The 23,697-nt window shown below is 46.8% G+C and overlaps 1 protein-coding gene across 5 annotated transcripts in view; it reads right to left on the reverse strand.

The window, feature by feature from the left end:
• Window positions 1-23,697, reverse strand: part of RASA4B (RAS p21 protein activator 4B) — a 46,580-nt gene that overhangs the window by 3,754 nt on the left and 19,129 nt on the right. For 2 of the 5 annotated variants that reach the window (XM_081890319.1, XM_081890322.1), the window contains exons 2-19: window positions 23,607-23,663; window positions 23,033-23,146; window positions 21,477-21,538; window positions 17,484-17,613; window positions 12,744-12,852; window positions 11,427-11,561; window positions 10,604-10,695; window positions 9,611-9,728; window positions 8,805-8,958; window positions 8,049-8,113; window positions 7,653-7,765; window positions 5,986-6,178; window positions 5,471-5,608; window positions 3,874-4,018; window positions 2,995-3,164; window positions 2,689-2,826; window positions 1,192-1,327; window positions 147-267 (exon numbers count right to left, since the gene is read on the reverse strand). In XM_081890319.1, the coding sequence (XP_081746445.1) occupies window positions 147-267; window positions 1,192-1,327; window positions 2,689-2,826; window positions 2,995-3,164; window positions 3,874-4,018; window positions 5,471-5,608; window positions 5,986-6,178; window positions 7,653-7,765; window positions 8,049-8,113; window positions 8,805-8,958; window positions 9,611-9,728; window positions 10,604-10,695; window positions 11,427-11,561; window positions 12,744-12,852; window positions 17,484-17,613; window positions 21,477-21,538; window positions 23,033-23,146; window positions 23,607-23,663 (2,190 nt within the window). Of the gene's footprint in view, window positions 1-146; window positions 268-1,191; window positions 1,328-2,688; window positions 2,827-2,994; window positions 3,165-3,873; window positions 4,019-5,470; window positions 5,609-5,985; window positions 6,179-7,652; window positions 7,766-8,048; window positions 8,114-8,804; window positions 8,959-9,610; window positions 9,729-10,603; window positions 10,696-11,426; window positions 11,562-12,743; window positions 12,853-17,483; window positions 17,616-21,476; window positions 21,539-23,032; window positions 23,147-23,606; window positions 23,664-23,697 lie in introns of those variants that run through there. The other 3 variants (XM_081890321.1, XM_081890320.1, XM_081890323.1) reach the window with 3 other exon arrangements.

The raw sequence follows: 23,697 nt of genomic DNA on the forward strand, positions 1-23,697 counted from the left end.
CTCAGCAACAGAATGAGAGTTCTATGGCTTGGTTATTTATATAGTACACCATTTTTAAAAACCCATAAAACAATTAAAAGTGAGACCCACCCACTCAGCATACCTTGTAATTCAGGAAGGAAGGAAGGAAAGGCCAGTCAACTTACCTCATTGCATCTCGCACCCCAAGCAAGTGTCGGAAAATCAAATGAGCTTCTAAGTCGGGATCCAAGGGGTCATTCCACTCCCGCAGAGTAACTCCATGCCGGGTTTTGTCACAGCCCAATCCTGGCAGGCAAAGGAGTGTTGTTGTTTTAAAGTGAGGTTTCTTTAAGGAGGCCCAGTTTTCATGAAAGGCTGGAGGGTTATTGTTCCTGCTATGCGTTTTGAGGGAGAATACACATGTCAAAGGAAGGCTGCTGTGAGAGCTAAGCCAGGGGTGACTGAGAGTCAGTGTCTTACAGTGGTTAGAGTACAACTGGACTAGTACCTGGGAGAGACCAGGGTTCAAATCCCGACTCAGCCGTGAAGCTCACTGGGTGACCTTGGGGCAGTCACAGTCTCTCAGCCTAGCCTACCACACAGGGTTGTTGTAGGGACTGAAACGAGGAGGGGGAGAACCATGGATGCCACCTTGAGCTCCTTGGTGGGAAAAGGTGGCATATAATGGAACAACAACAACATTTGTGGTCCTTCAAAAGTTACTGGACTCCAAATCCCATCATCCCCGGTCAGCAGACAAAGCTAATGGGAGTTGCAGTCTAAGAACATCTAGAAGGTCACAGAAAACGACATTTCTTGTGGCAGGGAGTTCCATGTTACCACAGGAAATGTTGGCAAGGGCTAGAACACAGAAATCCTTTTATTTTATTTTGTTGACCTGGTGTAATTCTGCCCACTCCTTCACAGCTTATATTTTGCTAAATAAAGGCTTTATTTTCTTATTTAAAAGTAAGGTTGAAGGCAACTGCCACCCTACTGAACTTTCTGGTGGTAAGCGCTGTTCGACAGCGGAATAGACTCCCTCAGGAGACTGTGGACTCTCCTTTCACGGGAGGTTTTTAAGCAGAGGCTGGATGGCCACCTGTCATGGATGCTTTAGCTGAGATCCCTGCATTGCAGGGGGTTGGACTAGATGGCCCTTGGGGGTCCCTTCACAATTCTATGATTCTATGTCACTGGGGTAGCTTTGGCCAATAAAGGGCACAGTACCGCCTTTGTCCTTTTGGTGGCAGCAGCTCCATTTGTCTCCTCGGAAGACGCCAGGGTGGTAGGAACACAGCATCCCAGCGTTGTTCACACAAACCTTCCGCAAGGCCGACAGCCACTGGTTGAGCTCGTTCACACACTGAAAAGCCAGGAAAGACAGAGAGGGCAGGATTATATCTTCCATGCATTTGATCCAGCACAGCCCTTCAGTATACAGTACAACCACGTTTTGCTTGTTACATTCCAGATGTTACAGGAAAATGTGGGTTTTGCTTTTGCAGCCCAAACTCCCCCAAGGACTCAGTGTTCCCTAACTCCATTATCAGTCAGAGAATAGATGGAGGCAGCATCCAGTGAAAGCAAGGCAGATCTTAATTCCCTCCACCTGCTGCAACAGATTTCTCCCCCCTCCACCTTTGCAAGGAGGTGAGGACCTAGAGCAAAGGTCAGCAAGAACCTTTAAATACTTTTGAAATTGCCTAACCCCTTAGCCAAAAACCACTCAAAAAGCAACATACATACATCACAAAAAAGGCAGCTTACAACACGAGGATGGCACATCAATGCAAAAATTTGTTGGAACCACTCCCTTCAAAGGTAAAGGTAAAGGGACCCCTGACCATTAGGTTCAGTCGTGACCAACTCTGGGGTTGCGGCGCTCATCTCGCTTTATTGGCTGAGGGAGTTGGCGTACAGCTTCCGGGTCATGTGGCCAGCATGACTAAGCCGCTTCTGGAGAACCAGAGCAGCACACGGAAATGCCGTTTACCTTCCCACCGGAGTGGTACCTATTTATCTACTTGCACTTTGACGTGCTTTCAAACTGCTAGGTTGGCAGGAGCAGGGACTGAGCAACGGGAGCTCACCCCATTGTGAGGATTCGAAGCGCCAACCTTCTGATCGGCAAGTCCTAGGCTCTGTGGTTTAACCCACAGCGCCACCCGCGTCCCCTAATCGCCCCCCAAATACACATCTTTCCAGAGCAGTATGCCAAGTGGGGGCCTTGCCCCCCCAACAGGCAAGTCGCCAAGTTCCCACAAGATCTTGCGAGAGCATCCTAGAGCCCAGTGCGCAAGGCAAAGCGCGTAAAAGCTCTTTCTGTGCACCAGGAAAACCCTGTTTTCTAGTGCTCCACCTTCCATGCATTTAATTTGTGTGATTTCAACTGGCTGGCCTTCAGCCACACACAACGCTGAAATGGCACAAGTAAAATTGTGTGTCAGATGCTCGTGTTTTCTGCCCTCGGGTCAAGCAAGCATTGCAGGTCCTGTTTCCAAGAAAGGCGGGTTTTTTTGTTCGGGGGTTTGTTTGTTTGTTTTTGTTAGTGCTGCAAAACCTGCTGGACCAATGAAAACGTAGCAGGACGAAAGGAGCAAGCCAGGTGCCACTTCCAAGCCTCTTGAGAAAACAGGCTTGCAGAAGGGGTGCTGCTGGAACCATTGTCATCACCCGCTGTAGGCTCTCCCCCTCCACCTAAACTGGATCCCCAACTACGGCAACCTTGCACTGCAGGTAAGCTGTGTCCGTCTGTCCGGCCTCGTTGGCGTAGATGATCTGCATGACGTGAGAGTTGCCAAAGCTCTTCTCCTCCACCTTTTCGGCTGCCCGGATGCTGGCTGGCGTGATGAAGGAGCTTTTCTGAAAAGACAAGTCCCATAAATACGTCACAGGTGGAAGAGCCCTGTTGGGTCAGGCGAAAGCCTGTCTAATCCGATACTCTGTGCCCGTGGCTTTCTAGAACCTTCCGGAAAGTCCACCAGGCGGCCATGACAGCAGCAGCAGCAGCCCTCCCTGCTGCCTCCTCACCTTGCAGCTTGGTGTCTTGGCACAGGTGAGGGCTTCGCTGGTTAGGGAGAAGTAGAGCTTCTTAAAGGAGGACGAGAGGAGAGGGCCTTTGCTTCTGGCCTTATAGATAAACAGAGGCCCTTCTTTCACAACCTGGGTCTGCAGAGAGGGGGACTTCTGCGGGTCTAATTCTGCAAAGACAAACAAAACTGACTGGATTTTATTTTTAAATAAACCCACCTAGCAATCAAAGTGTGTCACACACAACTTACTCTGTTAGGTATTTTATTATTATCTAGCCCCATATTGCAGTGAGGAAGACTCAGGACTCAGCTACATTAGTCAAAAAACAACACTTTGAATGTGTTATAAACATACAACACCAGATGGCGCCAGAGAGCAAATAAATTTTCTATGTGATTTTTACATAGGGTTTTTCTTTTGTTATAACAATTTAATTTCTGACTTATTTATAGCGTATTTTCCCCTTGTGTGTGGATCTACCCTGAGAAAGAGAAAGAATGGTTTGCCACCTAGGATCTTGCAGGGCTGAGGGCCATAGTTCACAGCCCAGTTGCTTTGTCTGTGTACACACTATGCCTCCCGCAGAGAATTCTGGGCAATGTGGTTTGTTTATCTTGCTGGGAACAGCAGCCTTGCGAGAGGTAAACTACAGTTCCCAAGATTCTTTGTGGGAAGGAGCGTGCTTTAAATACACGTTACATATACAGTGTGGGTGCCTGACTCCTGGTTTTCAGCTCACCCCCCAAGCGCCACCTCAAATAAAATGCTCTTCATTGGTCACACCAGTAAGAAAATGATTGCCCTGCAAGGCACCTTCCCTCCCTCCAATCAGAACGAACCAGACCCAGGCGCTTGGGGCTGCCCTCAGTCACCAACCTTCTTTCTCCTCAATGTCAATCAATTGGAGGAGGAACCGCTTCATCTGTGCGACGCCCTGTTGGATGGTGGGCTGCAGTGGAGCCATCCAGGGTTCCTTGGTGCGGCTGACACCGGCGTCCATGTTCCCCACGTTCTGAACAGCCTGGCAAGCGAGAATTCAGAGAGGTGACCACAGGTCAAGGACAGGCCTCCACAAATAAAGTGAAAAGCTGGTGTGGTGCATGGCAGAGAGGACACTGGGGCCGGCCTAAGAGACAGAGGAGACCTGTGCTTCAGGTCCCGCACAGCTAGTTCTGGGCTCCATCATTTAAGAAGGATGTTGACAAGCTGGAACCAAGATGATCAAGGGCCTGGAAACCAAGCCTGATAAGGAACAGTGGAAGGAGTTGGGGGTGCTTAGCCTGGAGAAGAGAAGACTGAGAGGTGGTATGAGGGTCATCTTCAAATATCTAAAGGGCTGTCAACATGGAAGATGGAGCAAGCTTGCTTCCTCCTGCTCCAGAAGGTTAGGACCTGAACCAATGGCTTCAAGTTACAAGAAAGGAGATTCAAACTAAACATCAGGAAAACCTTTCTGACAGTTAAGAGCTGTTTAGCAGTGGAACAGACTCTCACGGCAGGTGGTGGACTCTCCTTTCTTGCAGGTTTTAAAGCAGAGGCTGGATGGCCATCTGTGACAGGCACTTTAGTTGAGATTCCTGCATTGCATGGGGTTGGACTAGATGACCCTTGGGGTCCCTTCCAATTCTAAGATTCTATGAAGCTCTCTGGGAGACCTTGGGCATAGTCAATGTGGGAAGCAGAAGTAGTGTTCAATTATCACCAGGTGACTGGCTCTATGAGCTGCCATCCCTCAGAATTCTCCTGAGTGATGCTAACTCCAGGGGCATTGTGGGAAATTAAAATGGCAGCCATGTGAGAAATTTAAATGGTGGCTGGCTCTAGGAGTTGCTGTTCTGATTTCCCACAATTCCCCAGAGCGATACTAACACCAGGGCATTGTGTGAAAATAAAATGGGAGCTATGTGTGAAATTAAAATGGTGGCTGGCTGTTGGAGTTGCAGACACGGAGCAATGGATCCAAACTACAAGAAAGAAGATTCCACCTAAACATTAGGAAGAACTTCCTGACAGTAAGAGCTGTTCGACAGTGGAATTTGCTGCCAAGGAGTGTGGTGGAGTCTCCTCCTTTGGAGGTCTTTAAGCAGAGGTTTGACAACCATATGTCAGGAGTGCTCTGATGGTGTTTCCTGCTTGGCAGGGGGTTGGACTCGATGGCCCTTGTGGTCTCTTCCAACTCTATGATTCTATGATTTCCCACAATTCCCCAGAGTGATACTAACACCGGGGCATTGTGCGAAATAAAAATGGGAGCTATGTGTGAAATTAAAATGGTGGCTGGCTCCAGGAGCTGCCATTCCCATTTCCCACAATTCCTCAGTGATGCTAACATCAGGGGCATTGTGGGGAATTAAAATGGCAGCCAGCACTGATCACAGGGCCAAGATTTTCTGTGTGCAGGTGCTGGGGCTGGATTTACAGGCAGGGTGCTCTCCCTTCTTGTCCAGGAGGTGAAGTCCAGGCTGGCTCTTACCTTGGCCAGGAGCAGGAGGGTGCGGCTGGTGCGGGCATCTGCGTGCTTCTCCTGCAGGTGGAACAATTTGGGGGACATGATGGCCGGAGAGAAGAAGCGAAGGCAGAGGAAACTGGTGATGGCGATGAACTTCACGTTCTGCAAGCGGAAAAGGAATGGTAGCACAAATGTCAACATCTAATAGGGATGGGGAAAGGGAGAGAGGGAGAGAGGGAGGGAGGGAGGGAGGGAGGGAGGGAGGGAGGGAGGGAGGGAGGAAGCCTGTGCTAGCCACCTGTCAGCATCTGCAGGCCAGGCCCAAGCTCCTAGTCCTCAAGGGACAATTCTTGGCAACCACACTGCCCTGGATGCCCCCTGCAACGGTTGATGCTGCTCAAGCGTCTGCCAAGGAAACACGATGAAAAGCCCTCCCGTGTTTGACCAGAAGGTCCGCAGTGGGTGAAGCGGTGCAGTTCAGTGGTTAGAGCAGGCCAGGACAGAGGCGAGCAGGAGGAGAAGGATCCCACTGTGCTGACCTGGTCCTTCTCTTCGGGGAACTGCTCCCCAACCCTCTTGAAGAGCAGCTGGAAAGTGGCGCGGATGATGGCCGGACACGCCTTGGCGGATTTGGCGATGGTGCCAAGCAGGTCACCAAGATAGGACCGAAGGTGCTGAGCGCTCTGCTGGATGACGTCGCTTTCGCTCTGGATACGATGGAGGCTGGAGCAGCTGCCACAGGGAGAGGAAGAAAAAGAAATAAATGGATTCCCGCCCTCGATACTGCGGCACCTTTCCGGCATCATTGCTGCCATCTGCATAAGCCAGAGTGGACCTTGCAGGGAGCAAGCATTCAAATCCCCTCCCTCTGCCATGAAGGTTGTTGGGTGTGACCCTTGGGCCAGCCGCTGTCTCTCTCAGCCTAACCTACACCGCAGAGCTGTTGTGAGGATTAAACGGAAGGCAGGGGAAGCACGTGCGTTGCCTTGAGCTCCCAGGAGGAAAGGCAGGATATAAATGTATGAACTGGTTTTACAAATAAAACCTGGTGTTTCTGGCGTAAATCGCAAACAGGAGTAAACCGCAAGGGACCAGTGGCGTAGCGTGGGTTGTCAGCACCCAGGGCAAGGGAAGTAATTTGTGCCTCCTAACCCGTGGTAGGCTACTCTGCCAGGTAGGGGCAGAGAGCTGCGAGTGCGAGCGCCCCCCCCCCGATGTTGCGCCCGGTGTGGCCGCCCCCCCCTGCACCCCCCACGCTACGCCACTGCAAGGGACCACAGTTTGGGCCTCCACACACGTGACCACCTATTAAGAATTTAACTGTGCTCTATGGAGATGGAACAATGTATTTTCCTAGTCACTGCTGTATTTTCCTAGTTGTAGTGGAGTGTTGTGATATACACATGTATATCATGTGTGTGTCTGCACGTATTATTGCACACCACGAAAATTTCTGAGTGGTGCAAGATTTCGGTGGTTCCAGGTGCTTACCCAGGGTTTGGTTTCCTTGGAATGAGGGACAGGGGAGATGGGGTGTCTTTAAGATAAAGGGTTTATTTACACATATATACACAACCTGAGCTTATGATATAACAACAACAACAACAACAACAACAACACAACATAAATAAATAAATAAATAAATTTATACCCCGCCCTCCCCAGCCAAGACCGGGCTCAGGGTGGCTAACACCAGATATAAAACAATTGATTGAAATACAACTTAAAGGACAAGGTTAAAATACAACATTAAAATGCAGCCTCATTTCAGCAGAAACTCAAAAACTTTTTTGGGGATCACATGAACACCAACACCCCAGAAGGTCTTGCTCACAGCCTTGGATTGAAGCAGAAATCAAGCACGGCTCTCACTCTCGGCTTCTGCCTGCTTCTAGCCCAGCTCAGCCATTCTTGGCTATAGTTCTTCCCACTCACTAGCAGCCAGGTGAGGGAGAGGGGCCCACCCGTTTGCTTTCTGGCACAGCTTCCTTTGTTATACTACCAACAATATTGAAAGCTATCAACTCATCCAGCAAGAAGCTGGCCTTTCTGCCTACTTCACCAACCTACTCAGTTTTAACCCCTACTGAACCCAGGACCCCCAGAAATTAGAAGGGACCCAAGCATCCTGCATACTAACCGCCGTTCCCGAAACTTACTGCAATATGTACAGCCTGAGAAAGGTCCCCGATCCCGGCTCTCTTACCCAATATCCTTGCTCTCCACTTTGCTGGGATCCAGCTCAATGCATCTCTTCTCTTCAAACACTCGGTTGATTGTCGGCCCAAGGACTCTGTGGAGGTACTGCATGCCTGCCACCTGCAGATGGGAAGATTTTGGGGCAGGACAGGAGAGACAGCGGACTGAACAATCAGACGGCAGTATAGAATCATAAAATCGCAGAGTCGGAAGAGACCAAGAGTCCAGCCCCCCTGAAATGCAGGAATCTTTTGCTCGGCGTGGGGCTTGAACCCACAGCCCCAAGATCAAGAGGCTCGTACTCTGACTGAGCTATCCCAGGAGATATATAGATGGATGGAAAAACAGAAAGACATAAACATACTCAAGATTCACACAAGCAAACCACAAACCCATCAAGTACCTTCAGAAATGACTCCATTGACTTAGAGGCCAGAGAGTTGCTTCGAAACAGAGTGTTTGGCTCATCTGAAACAGAACACAGAAACATAGGAAGCTGTCTTCTACTGGATTTGCCAGCATGTGACTGAAACCCACCCAAATTACGGTAGCAGTCTGGAAATGCCATAGGCGGACAGGAACTGCCCATGCCCAGGTCCAACCAGGGCCATCTTAACCATATCTGGTGCCGTGGTGCAAAGATCCCTCTGGCACCACCATCCCTTTCCCATAGTTGCCAACCTTTTTTAGGGAGGATGGTACTGTGCCCAGCTTTGCGGGGCTGGAGGAGGCGGGCAACGGCTGGAGGGCAGCTCCTCCAGCAGGGAAGATGCGGAGGCTGGACGTGGTGGCTCCCGGCTCAGCTGGCCGCTTCGTGCTGTGGTGGCTACGGCAGGTGGAAGCTCCGGGCGCGGCGCTGCTTCAGTGTGGCATGGCGGAGGCGGGTGAGGACGGCAAGCTGATGCCAGGAGGTGCCACGTCCAGCCTCTGCCTCTTCCCTGGCGCCCTCCAGAACTTGGCGCCCTGGCCCCCCGCACCACTAGCCTCTATGGGTAAGATGCCCCTGGGTCCAACCGATCAATTTTTTGGAGCAGGTCTGGACTTCCTCGCCTCCCCCCTCCATGCATTGCACACTCTCCTCCATTCTAATAAAATGGTACCCCAGCTGCACAGAGCATGGTACCTTCCCATGTCCCAGTCATGCACCCGGGATCCTTACCGGTTTTATCCAGTTCCAGTTTGAAGAGGAGGTCCAAGAACTCTTTGGCCAACCCTTGGCCCACAAAGAGCTTGACAAGGTTGACGGCAACTTCCTGCCTGCATTCGGCGGTCGTGGTGTCGTCAATCAGGGTTATTAAATGGACTTTCCCATCCTGCCAGGAGGGAAAAAAAGAAGGGGAGCGACTGAGGAGTTAGACCCCCAGGGAGGCTGTAACACACGTGAAACTCAGGAGGAGGAAAAAATTCAATTAAAGTGTGATGGAGATTTTCCCCCACTCCACCTGCATGCACAAAATTAGGGGGTCTATTCTCAACGTCATCAAATATTTCTTTAACAGCGTTATTTATTTATATACACATTCTGCTCGCTTGCCAACATGGCTTCTAAGCAGCTTACAAGTGTAAAACCGAGTTACAAAATATATCCATGTGCAATCAAAGTGCACAGTAAGTTCATTTCGTCAAGGCATTCCAAGCGTGCATAATTAAGATGTACAATAAAACAAGCCCATTAAGACAGCATTAACAATTAAAGCGATTAGATCAGGAGCTTCAGGCCTGGAGATCAGGAGAATGCATGTCTAAACAGGTGCATCTCCAAGATCGCTGTCCTACCTTTCTCCCAAAAAGCTAAAGGCAGCACGCATGGGTTCCAAATGCATTTCTATACTCACAGCAACCCTGCAAAGTAGGTTAAGCTAAGAGAAAATGACTGGTGAGGCAGTGAGCCTTACAGCTGAGTGAAGGGAAGAACCTGGGTCACCCCAGTTCAAGGGCCTGCCCGCCAAAAGCGATGGATCTCACCTGGGCACCTGCTTTAACTTCCTGACACAGAAGCTGGACAAGAGGCTGGTAGTGGATGGATGGAAGCACCGTCTCATCCCGAAGCTGCAACTGGAGGTGTAGGGAGCCCAGGTTGCCCCTGGAAAGGAAGGGGAAAGGGGGCAATGTGATTGACGCAAACTAACTACATGGTCCCACCATGGACCACAGAATCCTTCAGGAGCGATGCTACCCAACTGCAACTCCCATCACTCCCAGCCAGCAAGGACGACTGGAGAGCCACAGGCTCCTCGGCCCTCTTCAGATAGGACATGAGCTGCAGGCCCTTGTGATTTTGTAGGAGTCTTTAGGTTCTGTTTTGAAGGGACTCCCAGGGTCGTCTAAGTCCAACCTCCCACAATGCAAGAATGGCAGATTGGCCACCCAAGCTCTGTTTAAAAACCTTCAACGAAGGGGAGTCTGATGCCCCAGTTCATACAATCACAAAGTTATTCCTAATGTAACAAGTCTATTAAGATAAGTAAGGCAAACACTCTAAAGGTAAAGGACCCCTGGACGGTTAAGTCCAGTCAAAGGCGACTCTGGGGTTGCAGCGCTCATCTTGCTTTCAAGCTGAGGGAGCCAGTGTTTGTCCACGGACAGCTGTTCAGGTCATGTGGGCAGCGTGACTAAACCACTTCTGGCGCAACAGAACACCGTGACGGAAACCAGAGCAGCACACGAAAATGCCGTTTGCCTTCCCACTGCAGCGGTACCTATTTATCTACTTGCACTGGCATGCTTTTGAACTGCTAGGTTGGCAGGAGCTGGGACAGAGCAATGGCAGCCCACCCCCTCACAGGGATTCGAGCTGCCAACCTTCTGATCAGCAAGCCCAAGAGGCTCAGTGGTTTAGACCACAGCGCCACCTGCGTTCCTTAAACACTCTAGCAGGACTGTGGCAGCAGCAAAATCCTTTACAGGTTGACTTAGGGGCAAACAAGTGAAGCTCCCCTTTGAAAAACAGAGACTCACTCATCCCGCCTTGGCTTTGATTTGTCCGGTCGAAGCATAAACCACCCTTCCTCTTGTTGGACCGCCTGTAGCCCTTGGACATTGAATACTACCTGCAAAAGAAAAGGAAAAAAAAGTTGTGCTTACTCCCATCTGAAGCAAGGCCTTCCCATGTCTCCACAGCAAACTCCCATTTCCAAAAAACATAACCCGATAGGAGCAGGTACGCCCATGAACAGCTTGTCTGAGGCTCAGGGCAGGAATTTTGTTAGAATAAAGTTATAAATTGGCAGGACAGGGCCCACCAGCCCTCTGAGGCCTGGGATAAGTGTACCTGACTACCCCCAACTCTGTACAGGCCTGGGAGCAGGGAATGAGAAAGACCTATTGGTTAACAATATATACTAAAAACTGGGCAGGGGCGGCTCAGCCACACTTCTGAGCACCCCCATAATTCAGTGTTGTGAGTGGACAGTGCTCTTCTCTGTTGAGAGCCACATTCCCTGAGCGGCAGCTTTTCCCATTTATTTTTATATACGAGAAGCATTTATAACTTGCCCTCCAATTGCACAGGGCAGTGTACAAGAGGCACGCCAAATGTAGGACCATCTTTCCCATCTGCCCGTCACTCCAGCCTTTTCCATATCTCTATGCTTGCTGCAATCGTATTTGATTTTAAAATGTTTATTCCCCCACCCTCCTGAAAGCGGGAATTCCTTTTAAAAAAAGTACACAGAAGGCAAAGGCAGAAAACCGAAGAGATCAGCCTTTGAACAGGACAGCCCCCTTGCTAGGAGAACGTTTAAATGTGTCTTCTTCCAAGCCCTCCTTCCCCACTGCTCACCTTCCCTAGAAAATCGTTCCTGCTGACGAGATCCCAATCCCAGACTTCGATGACGCAGAGCTTCTCCACAGCCGACTCGTCCAGGTCGAACTCAAAGGTCTCGTTCCACCTTGGGTAGCAAGATTTTTTGATCACCTGGACGACAGGCAAAGCCAATAAAGGAAGCAAATTCTTCCTCCCGAAAGCAAATTCTTTAAAAGATGCTGGTGAGAACAGGAGGAGGAGGAGGAAGAGCCTGCTGGGGAGCCAAGGATGTCATCCAGACTGACCCGCCCAAACTCATAACACTGGATGGAATGAAGTGGCTAGAAAAAAGAGGATTAGAGAGAGAGACACATGCCCGTTCACTCTCTCACTTGACCAGCTGGAGCCTCATTTTGGACCACCCCCTTCCTGAAAAAAGAGAGCTGTGAAAGTTCTTCCCGAGACACACACACCTGCAATGTTTGGGGCAGAGTTTCCATTTGTGTGTGCTAAAAATGACCTCCATTATTTTGAGGCCTGGTCCTTATGTAGCCAAAGAGAGGGACCAGCAATTCCCCAAATTTGCCAAAGTACCAAATATCTTTCTTTTGCGGAGGGAGGGGGGAGCTCATAAAAGTGGTACGAGAAAAAGAGTCAAACGGGGACTCATACACCGAGTGAACAGGGAATGGAAAGTCAGTTTGGAGGAGGAATGAAAAGGAGTATCCTGAACTAGAACACTTCACACTGGGACATTCTGCTGTTTTGGGCCCCACTCGCCTAGGCTTGTACAGGTGATCATAATAATAATTTTATTACAGTGGTACCTCGGGTTACAAACACCTCGGGTTACAAACACTTCAGGTAACAGACTCCGCTAACCCGGAGTAGTACCTCGGGTTAAGAACTTTACCTCAGGATGAGAACAGAAATTGTGTGGCGGTGGCAGCAGGAGGCCCCAATAGCTAAAGTGGTACCTCAGGTTAAGAACGGTTTCAAGTTAAGAACAGACCTCCGGAACGAAATAAGTTTGTAACCAGAGGTACCACTGTATTTGTACCCTGCCCATCTGGACTTAAGGCTGGGGAAACAAATACGATAGTGGGATATATCTGGCAGGCGCACTGGCTGCCTCTCCAGAGCGCAGACTCAGACCACACATTTAAAGCTCACAGCTCCCCACTCTAGGAACAGTAGTTTCACCCTTGCAGAGCTGTCATTCCCAACAAGGCCTTAAACTACAGTTCCCATGGCTCTTTGTGGGGGAAAGCAACATACTTTCTGTGCATGGCATGCACCTGCCCTTAAATGCCTTATGTAGCCCTTCCCCTATCCCCATCCCCACCCCGGCACCTTGTTCTCCTTACAGCTGGAGCTCACCAAAGTTTCCTGTGTCTTGCCATTATAGCGGACTCTGACGAAGGGATCAGAGGCTCCGTTTCTGTCTTTCCGAGCCAAATCTCTGTGAAGGAAGGAAGGAAGGAAGGAAGGAAGGAAGGAAGGAAGGAGAGAGAGAGAGAGAGAGAGAGAGAGAGAGAGAGAGAGAGAGAATATTGTTATAGATCTGCGGGTGCTAAATGCTTGGGGTTTAATAAATGTTAGGATTTGATTAGAACTGGTACGTTAAGCAGGGCTGCCATACGTCTGGGATTTTCCCGGACACATCCAGAATTTATCTGTCAGAAATAGCTCCTAGGCGGAATTTCAAAAAATCGGTTAAAATGTCCAGGGCAACCCATGTCAGAAGTGTTGAGTTTCTGGCAAAATTCCTTAAAAATAGTTCAAAAACTGCAAAAAAAAAAAAAAGGTTGGGGGGGGGGGAGATTTTGGAAAAAAAAAGCTGAACAACTTTGCCCTCTGCAAAAAAAGGTAGAACAACTTTGCCCTCCCACAAAAAGCTCAACAAATGTTGTGAGTGGATTTTCACTTTTTGAAACCCTCTGTTAGGTTAGCAGCTAGACTCATGTGCGTTCAAGATGTGGGTTAGCCGCTGTTCATCCCCTGGAATCAGCATATGTGAAGGGTTAATTAACCCAGGCACACTTCCTGGGCTGTTCATTGGACACTTTATGCAAAAAATATGGGTGTATTAGGCAAAATCCACACATGTGTATACTGTATTAGAAGGAATGTGCATTAAAATACTTATGATTTTTTGTGAGGACTTGGAAAAAACATTCCACAGACTGACGTGGAAATGTTGCAAACTGAAGTTAAGACTGAAAAACTGAGGAACAGAGAAACCCAAATTGACGGGTGCATTTAAAGCACATTTCGCACCCCAAAGAATAGAACTCTGGGAACTGTAGTTCACCTCTGAAATTCCCAGCAAACTACCATTCCGAGAATTTTTTGCGGGGTGTGTGTGTGTGCTTTAAATATATGGTGTGTACACAGCCTGCCTTTATTTGAAGGTGGGGCTGCGATTTCCTTGTGCAAAATGCCTTGGTTCGGCTTATTATTCGTAACCTTATTCGCAACCTCAGCTACATAGCTTTACATAAGAGAAACAGAGAAAGCTATACAGCAAACTGAAGAATGAGTAAATTTGGGCACTTTTAGATCTGAGGCTCGGAAGAAAGCACGTAAACAAAGAATGAACAAAAAAGTAAAAGTCACATGGCATCACAATCTCTGTCACGCTGCCATGGCTCCCCTAAATTGCTCCCCTCATTTTCTCTTTCTGTCAAAGGGCTTGTGTTGATGTTTTCTAACATCCTTCTGTAGTATTATCATCTCTTAACACCCCCACTTTCCCAGCAGTGATGTATGGAAGTGAGAACTGGACCATAAAGAAGCCTGATCGATCGCCAAAGAATTGATGCTTTTGAATTATAGTGCTGGAGGAGACTCTTGAGAGTCCCATGGACTGCAAGAAGAACAAACCTCTCCATTCTTAAGGAAATCAGCCCTGAGTGCTCACTGGAAGGACAGATCGTGAAGCTGAGGCTCCAATACTTTGGCCACCTCATGAGAAGAGAAGACTCCCTGGAAAAGACCCTGATGTTTGGAAAGATGGAAGGCACAAGGAGAAGGGGACGACAGAGGACGAGATGGTTGGACAGTGTTCTCGAAGCTACCAGCATGAGTTTGACCAAACTGCGGGAGGCAGTGGAAGACAGAAGTGCCTGGCGTGCTCTGGTCCATGGGGTCACGAAGAGTCGGACATGACTAAATGACTAAACAACAACAACAACACCCCCACTAGCCCTTGTCATATGGCTTTGCACCCTCTTCCGGGGGCCCAGCATTCAAACACAGCGTCACTCTGCACAGGCTTCCTTTTGAACGTCCAATGTTTTTCTCCCACCGAGTTTGAGAGTTTCATTTTAATGAAAGAATTATTTCCAGCAGAGAACTGGTGGATACTGCGAGACAGTAAAGAAAGGAAAATTGGGAAAGTTTATTGCTTTATAAAAACGCATTTCTGACTCACATCGCCAGATCCTCCGCTTGCACAGCAGCAATAATCAGGCATTCCCTGCTACACCCTCACAAGCCTGAACTTTGCCTTCCGTCTCATCTTTGCTGTGCCCACCACGAAACCATGAATCCTCCTTGCGCCGTTTCTTACCAGCTATGCAATTATGTTGGTTGAATTCCCTGCCCGCCCCCTCTGATTTTTAATGCAAATGGTCAAAGTGGGTTCAGCATTTCTGTTACAGCAGAGCTTTGCATGAAGAAGATCCCGGATTCATTCCCCAGCTGGAATGGATCCTGGACAGTCGCTAGCAGTCAATGAATGGACAATCTGAGCTAGATGGGTCTCAGCTCGAACCACGGGTCTGACCTGGCAGAAGGCAAATTTAAATAAAAGCAAAAACAACCCTGTAAGGTACATCAGCATTATTCCCCATTTTACAAACAGGGAAGGGGACTGAGGCCAGGAGAGAGAGGCTCGTTTGTCAAAAGCTGCCTGGAAGAATTCAAATCCCTACTCGGTAATGATGCTCACTGGGTAACCTTGGTTTAGTCAGTCTCTCAGCCCAGCCTACCCCACAGGGTTGTTGTGAGGGAAACAGGGAGAGAGGGAGAGCCATGCACGACGCCTTGAGCCCCTTTGAGCAAAGGTGGGATATAGACTTTTTAAAAATCGACTAATGTATCTAGGGATTATAAGGACAGAAGTCCCCAAAAAAGATGGTTAGGTTGTTTATGTATGCAGCTAGGATTCTTTATGCACAGAAATGAAAAGAAGAACTAGTTCCCACCAAAGAAGAATGGATAAGCAATGGGCTAGGCTAAATCTGCAAAGCTAACAGCTAAAATTAGAGAACGATGATTGCTTTAAGGAGGAATGGAAGCCTTTTCCAGATTGTTTGAAGAAATATTATAGTATGATGGATTTGGGAGCATGATTCGAACTATGAGCAACAGAAAGAATGAGAGATTATTGTATTGTGGTTATGATATAAAAGAAGAAAGATAGGGTGCAGCAGAGGGGAAGAATAAAAAAAAAACACCATGAAAAATGGGATGGGAAGTCGATAAAAGAAAAAACGATTATATGGGAAATTTGTAATATAAAATATATTGCCAACAAAAAATTGACTAAAATAAAATGTAGTCAAAAAAATTGACAAATAAAATTCCTGTGAGGGCTCAGTCTCTTAGCTGCTGTACTGTGCCAGCTCTAGAGCAAGAAAATTTATGGGAAGCACTTTCACAAGTGCTATTTTTATTTACAACACTATTCACCGAAATCATTAATAATTTTTATTAATAAGCTGGAAGGGCTGTCTATCTGACCCAGCATTACCGCCCTGTGTTCCCTCTGTTCTTCTTAAAGGAACGGCACAGCTCATTCCTTCAGTCAGCCAATCCCCCATGATTAAGGGCTCTTGCAATTAGAGAGGGCTCAGAATGTTCCCTGACAAAGGGCTTGGCTTGATCCTCGGGGGGGGGGGGGGGGGGGAGGGGCAGACTCCACGCAGAGTAGCTCAGTGGCAGAGTGCATGCTCTGCATCTAGAAGGCCCCATCTCCAATCTCCAGTATCTCTGAGTAGACCTGGGAGCCAGGACAGAAACCCAAGAAGGCTGCTGTAGGCAAGACTGAGTTGCAAGGGCTGGTGGCCTGACTCGGATTGTGCAAACACCACACATTCAAAGCACATGAGCTCCAGCAAGGAATCCTGGGGTGTAGAGAGAAATAACTTTCTTTTTATCATATGTGGTGGCCTTGTAGTAAGGTTAAAGCTTACTGGGAAATAATAATTTAATAATAATAATTTATTTATTTATACCCCGCCCATCTGGCTGGGTTTCCTCCAGCCAGATGGGTGGGGTATGTAATGAACTGATATGTAATGAATTGAAAATGATATTTAATATAACATTTGTAAAAAACAGCAACCCAGAAGCTTTTCTTTTGGGAATTATAGGGGGCAGAACTACCAAAACTGTATAGAAACTTATTCAGGTATGTGACTAGAGTGGCAAGAATGTTACTCGCCCCAAAATGGCAATAAGCAGAAGTCCCAGCAAGGGAGGAATGGATACAAAAATTTACAGAATATGCAGAAATGGCTAAACTTACCAGAAGAATAAGAAATCAAGATAACAAACTTTTAACAAAGAATGGAAATGGTTTATTGAATATTTACAGGTAAATTGTAAACAGATAACAACACTGGCAGGATTATTGTAATAACATGCAGTTTGACCAGAGTATATATTTAAAGTAAATGAATAAATGAGCAAGTTACGTTAATCTGGATATGTGGAAGGTATTAAAAATAAATTTAAGGAACCGCAGAAAGAGGGGGAAGGAAGTCAAGTTTTGAAATGTCAAAATGATTGTAAAATTAGTGAAATGTATAAACTTGAAAAGCATAAATGAATGAATTTATGAATCCTGGGAATTGTAGTTTGTTAAGGATGCTGAAAACTGTAGTTCTGTGAGGGGTAAAGCTACAGTTTTGAGGAGTCTTTGTGGGGGAAGAGGGGCAGATTGCTCCAGCCAAAGGGTCTGGCTTAACAGCTTGTGGAAGCATCTTAAAATCAGACAGAGGGCTGGATGGCATAAGGTCACAGGGGAGGGGAGGTTGCAAACCCTTGCCCCGCGCCCTCGTCTCTGGCACAGCACAGCCTTACCTGGCATCAAACACAGTGCAGCGCAGCTTTCTCACGGCACCGCTGTCAACAATCTCAATCTGGAGATGGATTTCCCCCTGAACTTCCTCGTCTGGGTCAATTTCGGTGAGGTTCAGCCAGCCATTATAGCCTGGGAACAGAGACAGGGAGAAGGAAGCACAAGATTTTCAACTCGGGGGCAACCATGCCCTACCCTCACAGGGATGGCACTGGGTCAAAGAAGATCACGGAATCATAGAAAAGGACCACAAGGGTCATGAAGGCTGAGCGCGCATTACCAGCTGGAAGCACAGATAGATTGTTTTTCTCAGTTCCAGTCGAAGCTGATTTGTTGAAAACCACACCACAAAACAGTATTTTATTTTTTACTTTTAAAAATCTGTCTTCTTCTCTGGCGATCACTCGTAGTCGAGTAAGATGAACATGGTTTTAACACCGAGTCCATAAGTGACTGTGGGGGCCAATTCTGGATCCACACATCCTTACACAGTGGGGACATAGGTTTCCAGGCAGGAGTTGGTCATGGTGAGGTTTTGCCAAGCGTGCTCTCCTCTTAGCACGTTTCTCCCTTTTGTCCTGAGTTCAAGCATCTTCAAAGTCCATGACACCTTTGGTAAAGGCTGTTCTCCAATTGGAGCGCTCGCAGGCCAGTGTTTCCCAGTTGTCGGTGTTTATACTCCTTTTTTTTTTTAAAAAAAATGCTGCATACTGCCCTTCATCCATAGATCTCAGGTTAGTTCACAACACAAAAATACAGTGTAAAATATTTCCTAAGAACTCTACTAGTTATTGACCAAAATAAATATATATATTTCCTAAGAAGCAACAGGAGAGATATGGATATTGGCTAACATTGTGTGTTCACTGCTTCCCAAACCAGCAGTGGGAGGATCCTGGATGCGGATTAAACAGGAGTGTTCACACAGCTGGAGACTGTTAAAAACTTCTTTGACATTTTATTCTGACTCTGGAGTCTTCCTTAGCTCTTAGTCCTCTTGCCACCTAGTCCAGGGCCGGATTTAAATTTGAGGCAGCCCTAAGCTACTGAAGGTAACAGGGCCCTTTATATGGCCAGCTGTTCTGTGTCAACAACAAATTGTCACTGTTTTTTGTGTTGAATATATGCTATTTGGTAATTTATGGACCTAACAGGTATCTAAAGCCATTTGCACATGTCACCATGCAACCAGTCCATGCAGAATGGAGGCACCCTATATATAGAAATGAGCAAACCAGTGATATTTTAGGGAGCAGGCTAGAAGGCGGGGCCCATTACTTACATCATAGGAGCCTACACAACACAAAACACTGTTGCTGTATGTGGGTTTTATTTTTATTTTTTATCTTATATTTTGGAAATGTACATCCAGTTTTTCCCCCTTTAATTTTTTGGGGGGCCCAGGGGCCCTAATCTATAGCTTGTTTAGCTTATACATAAATCCAGCACTGTTGTCACCCTGTTCATCTTTTCCATCCCATTTATTGGAACAAGCCAGTAAATGTGCTGGGTCTTGCCTATGCTAGGAAAGAGTTATGGGCTAAAGGCGTGGGATCATCCACGCCTACCTTTTGCCCTGCGCTTTCTAGGCAGAGGTTGGCACTTTAAAGCTCTGTGCCTGAGCACTTTTATTTATTTATTTATTTGCCGCTTTTGGCACTTTCCCCAGGAAAACCCGCTTTTTAACGCTAAGTCAGAAAACAAACTTCAATTCAGATTTTTCGCGGATTGCCATTCAGTGGTAAAGAGCATGTTTTCATGGGGGGAAAGTGCTAGTGAAAAAACCCCAAAGCGAAAGCACAGAGACACAGCATTTTAAAGTTCAGACCTAGAAATGCAGCAGAAAAAGGAAGTCTCTCATTAGCTGCAGACAGGGAAGAGTCAGTCATGCAATGTTGTCAACGAACAGAATGCAGCTGCTGCAGTGATGCAAGAGGGAGGGAATTTTACACAAAATGAATGAACCACCTGCTCCAATTTACTGGTCTGTTCTGTGTAGGGCTAGCATTGCAGACCCTCCAAATGTCCCTATTTACCAGGGACAGTTCCGGATCCACAGAAGCTGTCCAGTTTTCTGATTTGATCCTGGAATGTCCCACTTTTCCTCAGGATGCCCCTATTTTCATCACAGAAATGTTGGAGGGTATGGAGTTATGCAACAACCCCCGCCCCCCCCGGAGCCAAGGAGATAAGTAACTATACAACCTTTAGAAGACATATGAAGGCAGCCCTGTATAGGGAAGCTTTTTTAATGTTTAAAGCTTTATTTTGTTTTTATAGACGTTGGAAGCTACCCAGATTGGTTGGGGCAACCCAATCAGATGGGTTGGGTTTAAATAATAAAATGATGATGATGGAATAAGATGTCCCTATTTTCATCAAAGAAGCATTGGATTCAATTCTTCATTGCCAGCCTGCAACACAATATCTGCCTTTTTTTTTTTTACCTAAATGTCATAAGAAAAAACAAAAACAAAAATGGGACCTGTAGTTTAAAACCTCTAGACCAGGGGTCAGCAAACTTTTTCAGCTGTGGGCCGGTCCACCGTCCCTCAGACCATGTGGTGGGCCGGACTATATTTAGGGAAAAAATCAGAAAGAATTCCTATGCCCCACAAATAACCCAGAGATGCATTTTAAAAGGATACATTCTCCTCATGTAAAAATACACTGATTCCTGGACCATCCATGGGCTGGACTGAGAAGGCGATTGGCCGCATCCGGCCCCCGGGCCTTAAGTTGCCTACCTCTGCTCTAGACTCTGGAGGAAACTAGGCTGTCAAAGGCTGATATACTGCACTGTTTAATTCTGTTGTCTGATTTTCTCATAAATGTATCTGCAATCTCATTTGATGAAAAACGGTATATGAATACCTGCAACAAATAATAATAATAATAAACTATAGTGGAGCAACTCACAAAGAACTGTGGCGTTACAAGTGTGCTCTGTGAGATGTTGGAGGGCTTGCTGTCTTCTTGAGAGATGAATAACCTGCATAGCAGATCCACAAAACCACATAAAAACATTGCAATATTCACAGTCAGCTCAGGGATTTGTTCTCCAGGAAACCCCTGAACCCAGGCCTAAAGCCAAGAAAGCAACCATCACCTTTGAATCTTGGAAAAGCATCTAAGTTACTGGGCAGAAACTACCCCAAAGGTCAAGAGAGGAAGATTCTTTTCTCAGACACAATCTCTCTCTCCGCCTCCATCCCAAAGATGAGTCACTGGGCCTCCCAAGACATCCCCTGATCCTTGAGCAAGCAGATCACGTCTTCTCTTTTGCTCCTGTCTAGGAAGGTAGACAGATAAGGAAATGGAAGTGGGTGGGAGCAGGAGATCCAGCTGGGATCCAGTTCTTGACTGCTGCCCTCAAACCTGTTCTGGGTTCAGACCCACAAGGATAACACAAAGAGAGAGAAATGGGACCTATATGAATTGGAGGGAGAAGCAGCTGAATCTGGAATCTGCATGGATAAATAGCAGAGGATTCTGTTAGGGGGTCCCCTCACTCCTACAGGCTGTGTTTGGAATAAATTGTGAAAAACAGGAATATCTACATATCTGCATTTAATTTGCACATTCCCCTCCCCTCACTGTATAACTGATCATGAGCAGCAGTTACAGTATGAGAGTTTGCACAGCCCAGTCAAGACTGGGTTGTGCAGAGTTCACATGCATCTTGAGGCTCAGGTAACCGGGTCCCATGTGTTTAAAGGCACTCTTTGTATGGCCAGAAACACTGTTTTTAAAAAATGAATGTGATGTTACACTTCGTTGCCAAATTTGTTATCCATCAAACATCCTTGTTTACTAAGAATAAGGGGGGGAAGGCAAAGAAAATGAGAAAGAAATGGGAGGTTCAGTTGCTTTAGTTATTTGGGAAGGACTCCATCTGCAGATACTGACTTTTTGGGGCAGGGACCGTGCACCAAATTTGTTCAATTTACTCATTCAAAATTATTTACCTGTCCCAACAGAGGGAATAATCTCACCTTTTGGGTGCTCAGCCAACAGGCTTTGGGTGATGCAGACCTTCCCGATGACGTCGTCCCGGCTGGCACGAGAAAGGAAAACAAAAACAAAAAAAACCTAAGGTAAATGGGATGTCCAAGAAACCAGAGAGTATAAGTCTGGGGCATTTCAGGTTTTATTGATCTGGACTAGAACTGAAATTGGACTGGAGGCAAGAGAGGGAGATTGTCTCACACTGAAACCCACAGTGTCACCTAAAGACATTTGATGCAACAACCTTTCCTGGTGACCCATCTGAGAAACCCTCTCCCAATGCTACTCCTTTCCCTTTTAGCACTAGGAACAGACACCTTTCCCTAGAATGTTATTTCCAAATGGTAAAAGAACTTCTTGGCAGTGGAAGAGGCTGCCTTGGGGTCAGGGTTCTTCTTCTCTGCACATGAGTGCAGGGCCGGTCCTTGCCCCAGGCAGAGTGATGTACCTGCTTCAGGCAGCGGATGCTGGGAGTGGCAACAGCCCACCCGCCATTCCCCTGAACCCCACAGATAAAGTGGGAGATCTTATGATATTCATGTTTCAATTAGCAACCAGGTCAGATTCTGTACAGGGGGGTGGGATACCATCTTGTGTTACGGGGTGGGGGGCTACAATCTTGTCCTTCACCTCAGGTAGCAAAAGGTACATATCCAGGCCTGGCCAGCCGGCCCATCTATCAGGGATGCTGTACTGTCATCCGCTCAGTAATGTGGAACATTCTGCCAATACAGATTCAGCAGGCACCTTCTGTTTCGACTTTCAAATACATGCTGAAAGCTTTTCTATTCCATCAAGCTTATGCAGGCCATTAAGAATACATCTTTCCACAATAGTTATTTTTAAGGTTTTTTTTAATATGGTCTTTATTGCATGGTTTTATGTACAATTGATGTAAACCGCTCTGATTATTATTATTTTAAATAAAGTACTGGGTAAATCATCAAACCATCAATTCTAGCACGTGGGAGGCCACCTAAATTATATAATTTGGCATCTGAATGATTGGGATTAGTAATTGTATAATAATTGGGCATTGTTATAATGAGGCTTTTATTTGATTATTGTAATTGAAAAACTAATTAAAAATATTATCTAAAAAAGCTTATTATTATTTTAAATAAATAGTGATATATAAATATAATTTTTTTTTAGAAATGGTACCAGCCACACACAACAGGGAGGTGTCAGCAGACCCAAGCTTAGCAGTAGCACATTTATTCATTTATTTATTTACAGAAAAGAAAACTTAAGAAAGGTTTACCACTGCAGCTTTTAAGGTGCAAGGCACTATGTTTTCCAGATTTATCACTTCCACATATATTTATTTTGAGCCTATTGAAATTTCTGCCGAAAGGGTAAATTGCAAGTAAAATGAGGGGTATGTGTGGCATTTCAATGAGGATGGTGTTGCGAGGATGCTCCACAAAGCTTGCGTGCACTAGAAGCATGGAGTCCACAAAAACTTGCTGCGTAGATGCAGCGCCATTAAAAAGGAGAGCCAGGAGGAAGAGCCTCATCTCCGCAGGAAGTGATGTCATACCTGAGTGCATCTTCGTCCATGACATAGAATGACACGCAGTGGAAGGTGGGGGGGAGGTGGACTTCGTATTCTTCGCCCCAGAAAGGAAATAGTGTTTTCCACACAGTGGCTGTCCTGGTGGGAGGAAGGGAGAGATAAAAAGGACCAGGTGCTTAAAAGGAAAAGGGGTCAGCAACCTTTTTCAGCCATGGGCCGGTCCACAGTCCCTCAGACCATGTGGGGGGCTGGACTATATTTTGGTGGGGAAAATGAACGAATTCCTGTGCCCCACAAATAACCCAGAGATGCATTTTAAATAAAAGGACAAATTCTACTCATGTAAAAACATGCTGATTCCCGGACCATCCATAGGATGGATTCAGAAGGCGATTGGGCCACATCCGGCCCCCTGGCCTTAGGTTGCCTACCCCTGTCATACACAATCTGAAATGCAAGGGGTAACTCATGAAAAGTATGCTTGGATTAAGTCCAGATTTTGGCCCCTTTCTTCTGCTTTGCAGGGCAAGGAGAGAGGGAGATAGAGAGAAAGAGGGAGGGAAGGGGGAAAGTGGGTGTTCTAATGTTCACCACTTACCTGATAATGGCTTCATTGTCAATTTTCACAATGCAGTAAGGGTCACTGCTGCCTGTACTAGACAAAAGGAGGGGAAAAAATACAAATAAAG

Source organism: Podarcis melisellensis, assembly GCF_964234715.1.
Source record: "Podarcis melisellensis genome assembly, chromosome: 15".
Classification (NCBI taxonomy): domain Eukaryota; kingdom Metazoa; phylum Chordata; class Lepidosauria; order Squamata; family Lacertidae; genus Podarcis; species Podarcis melisellensis.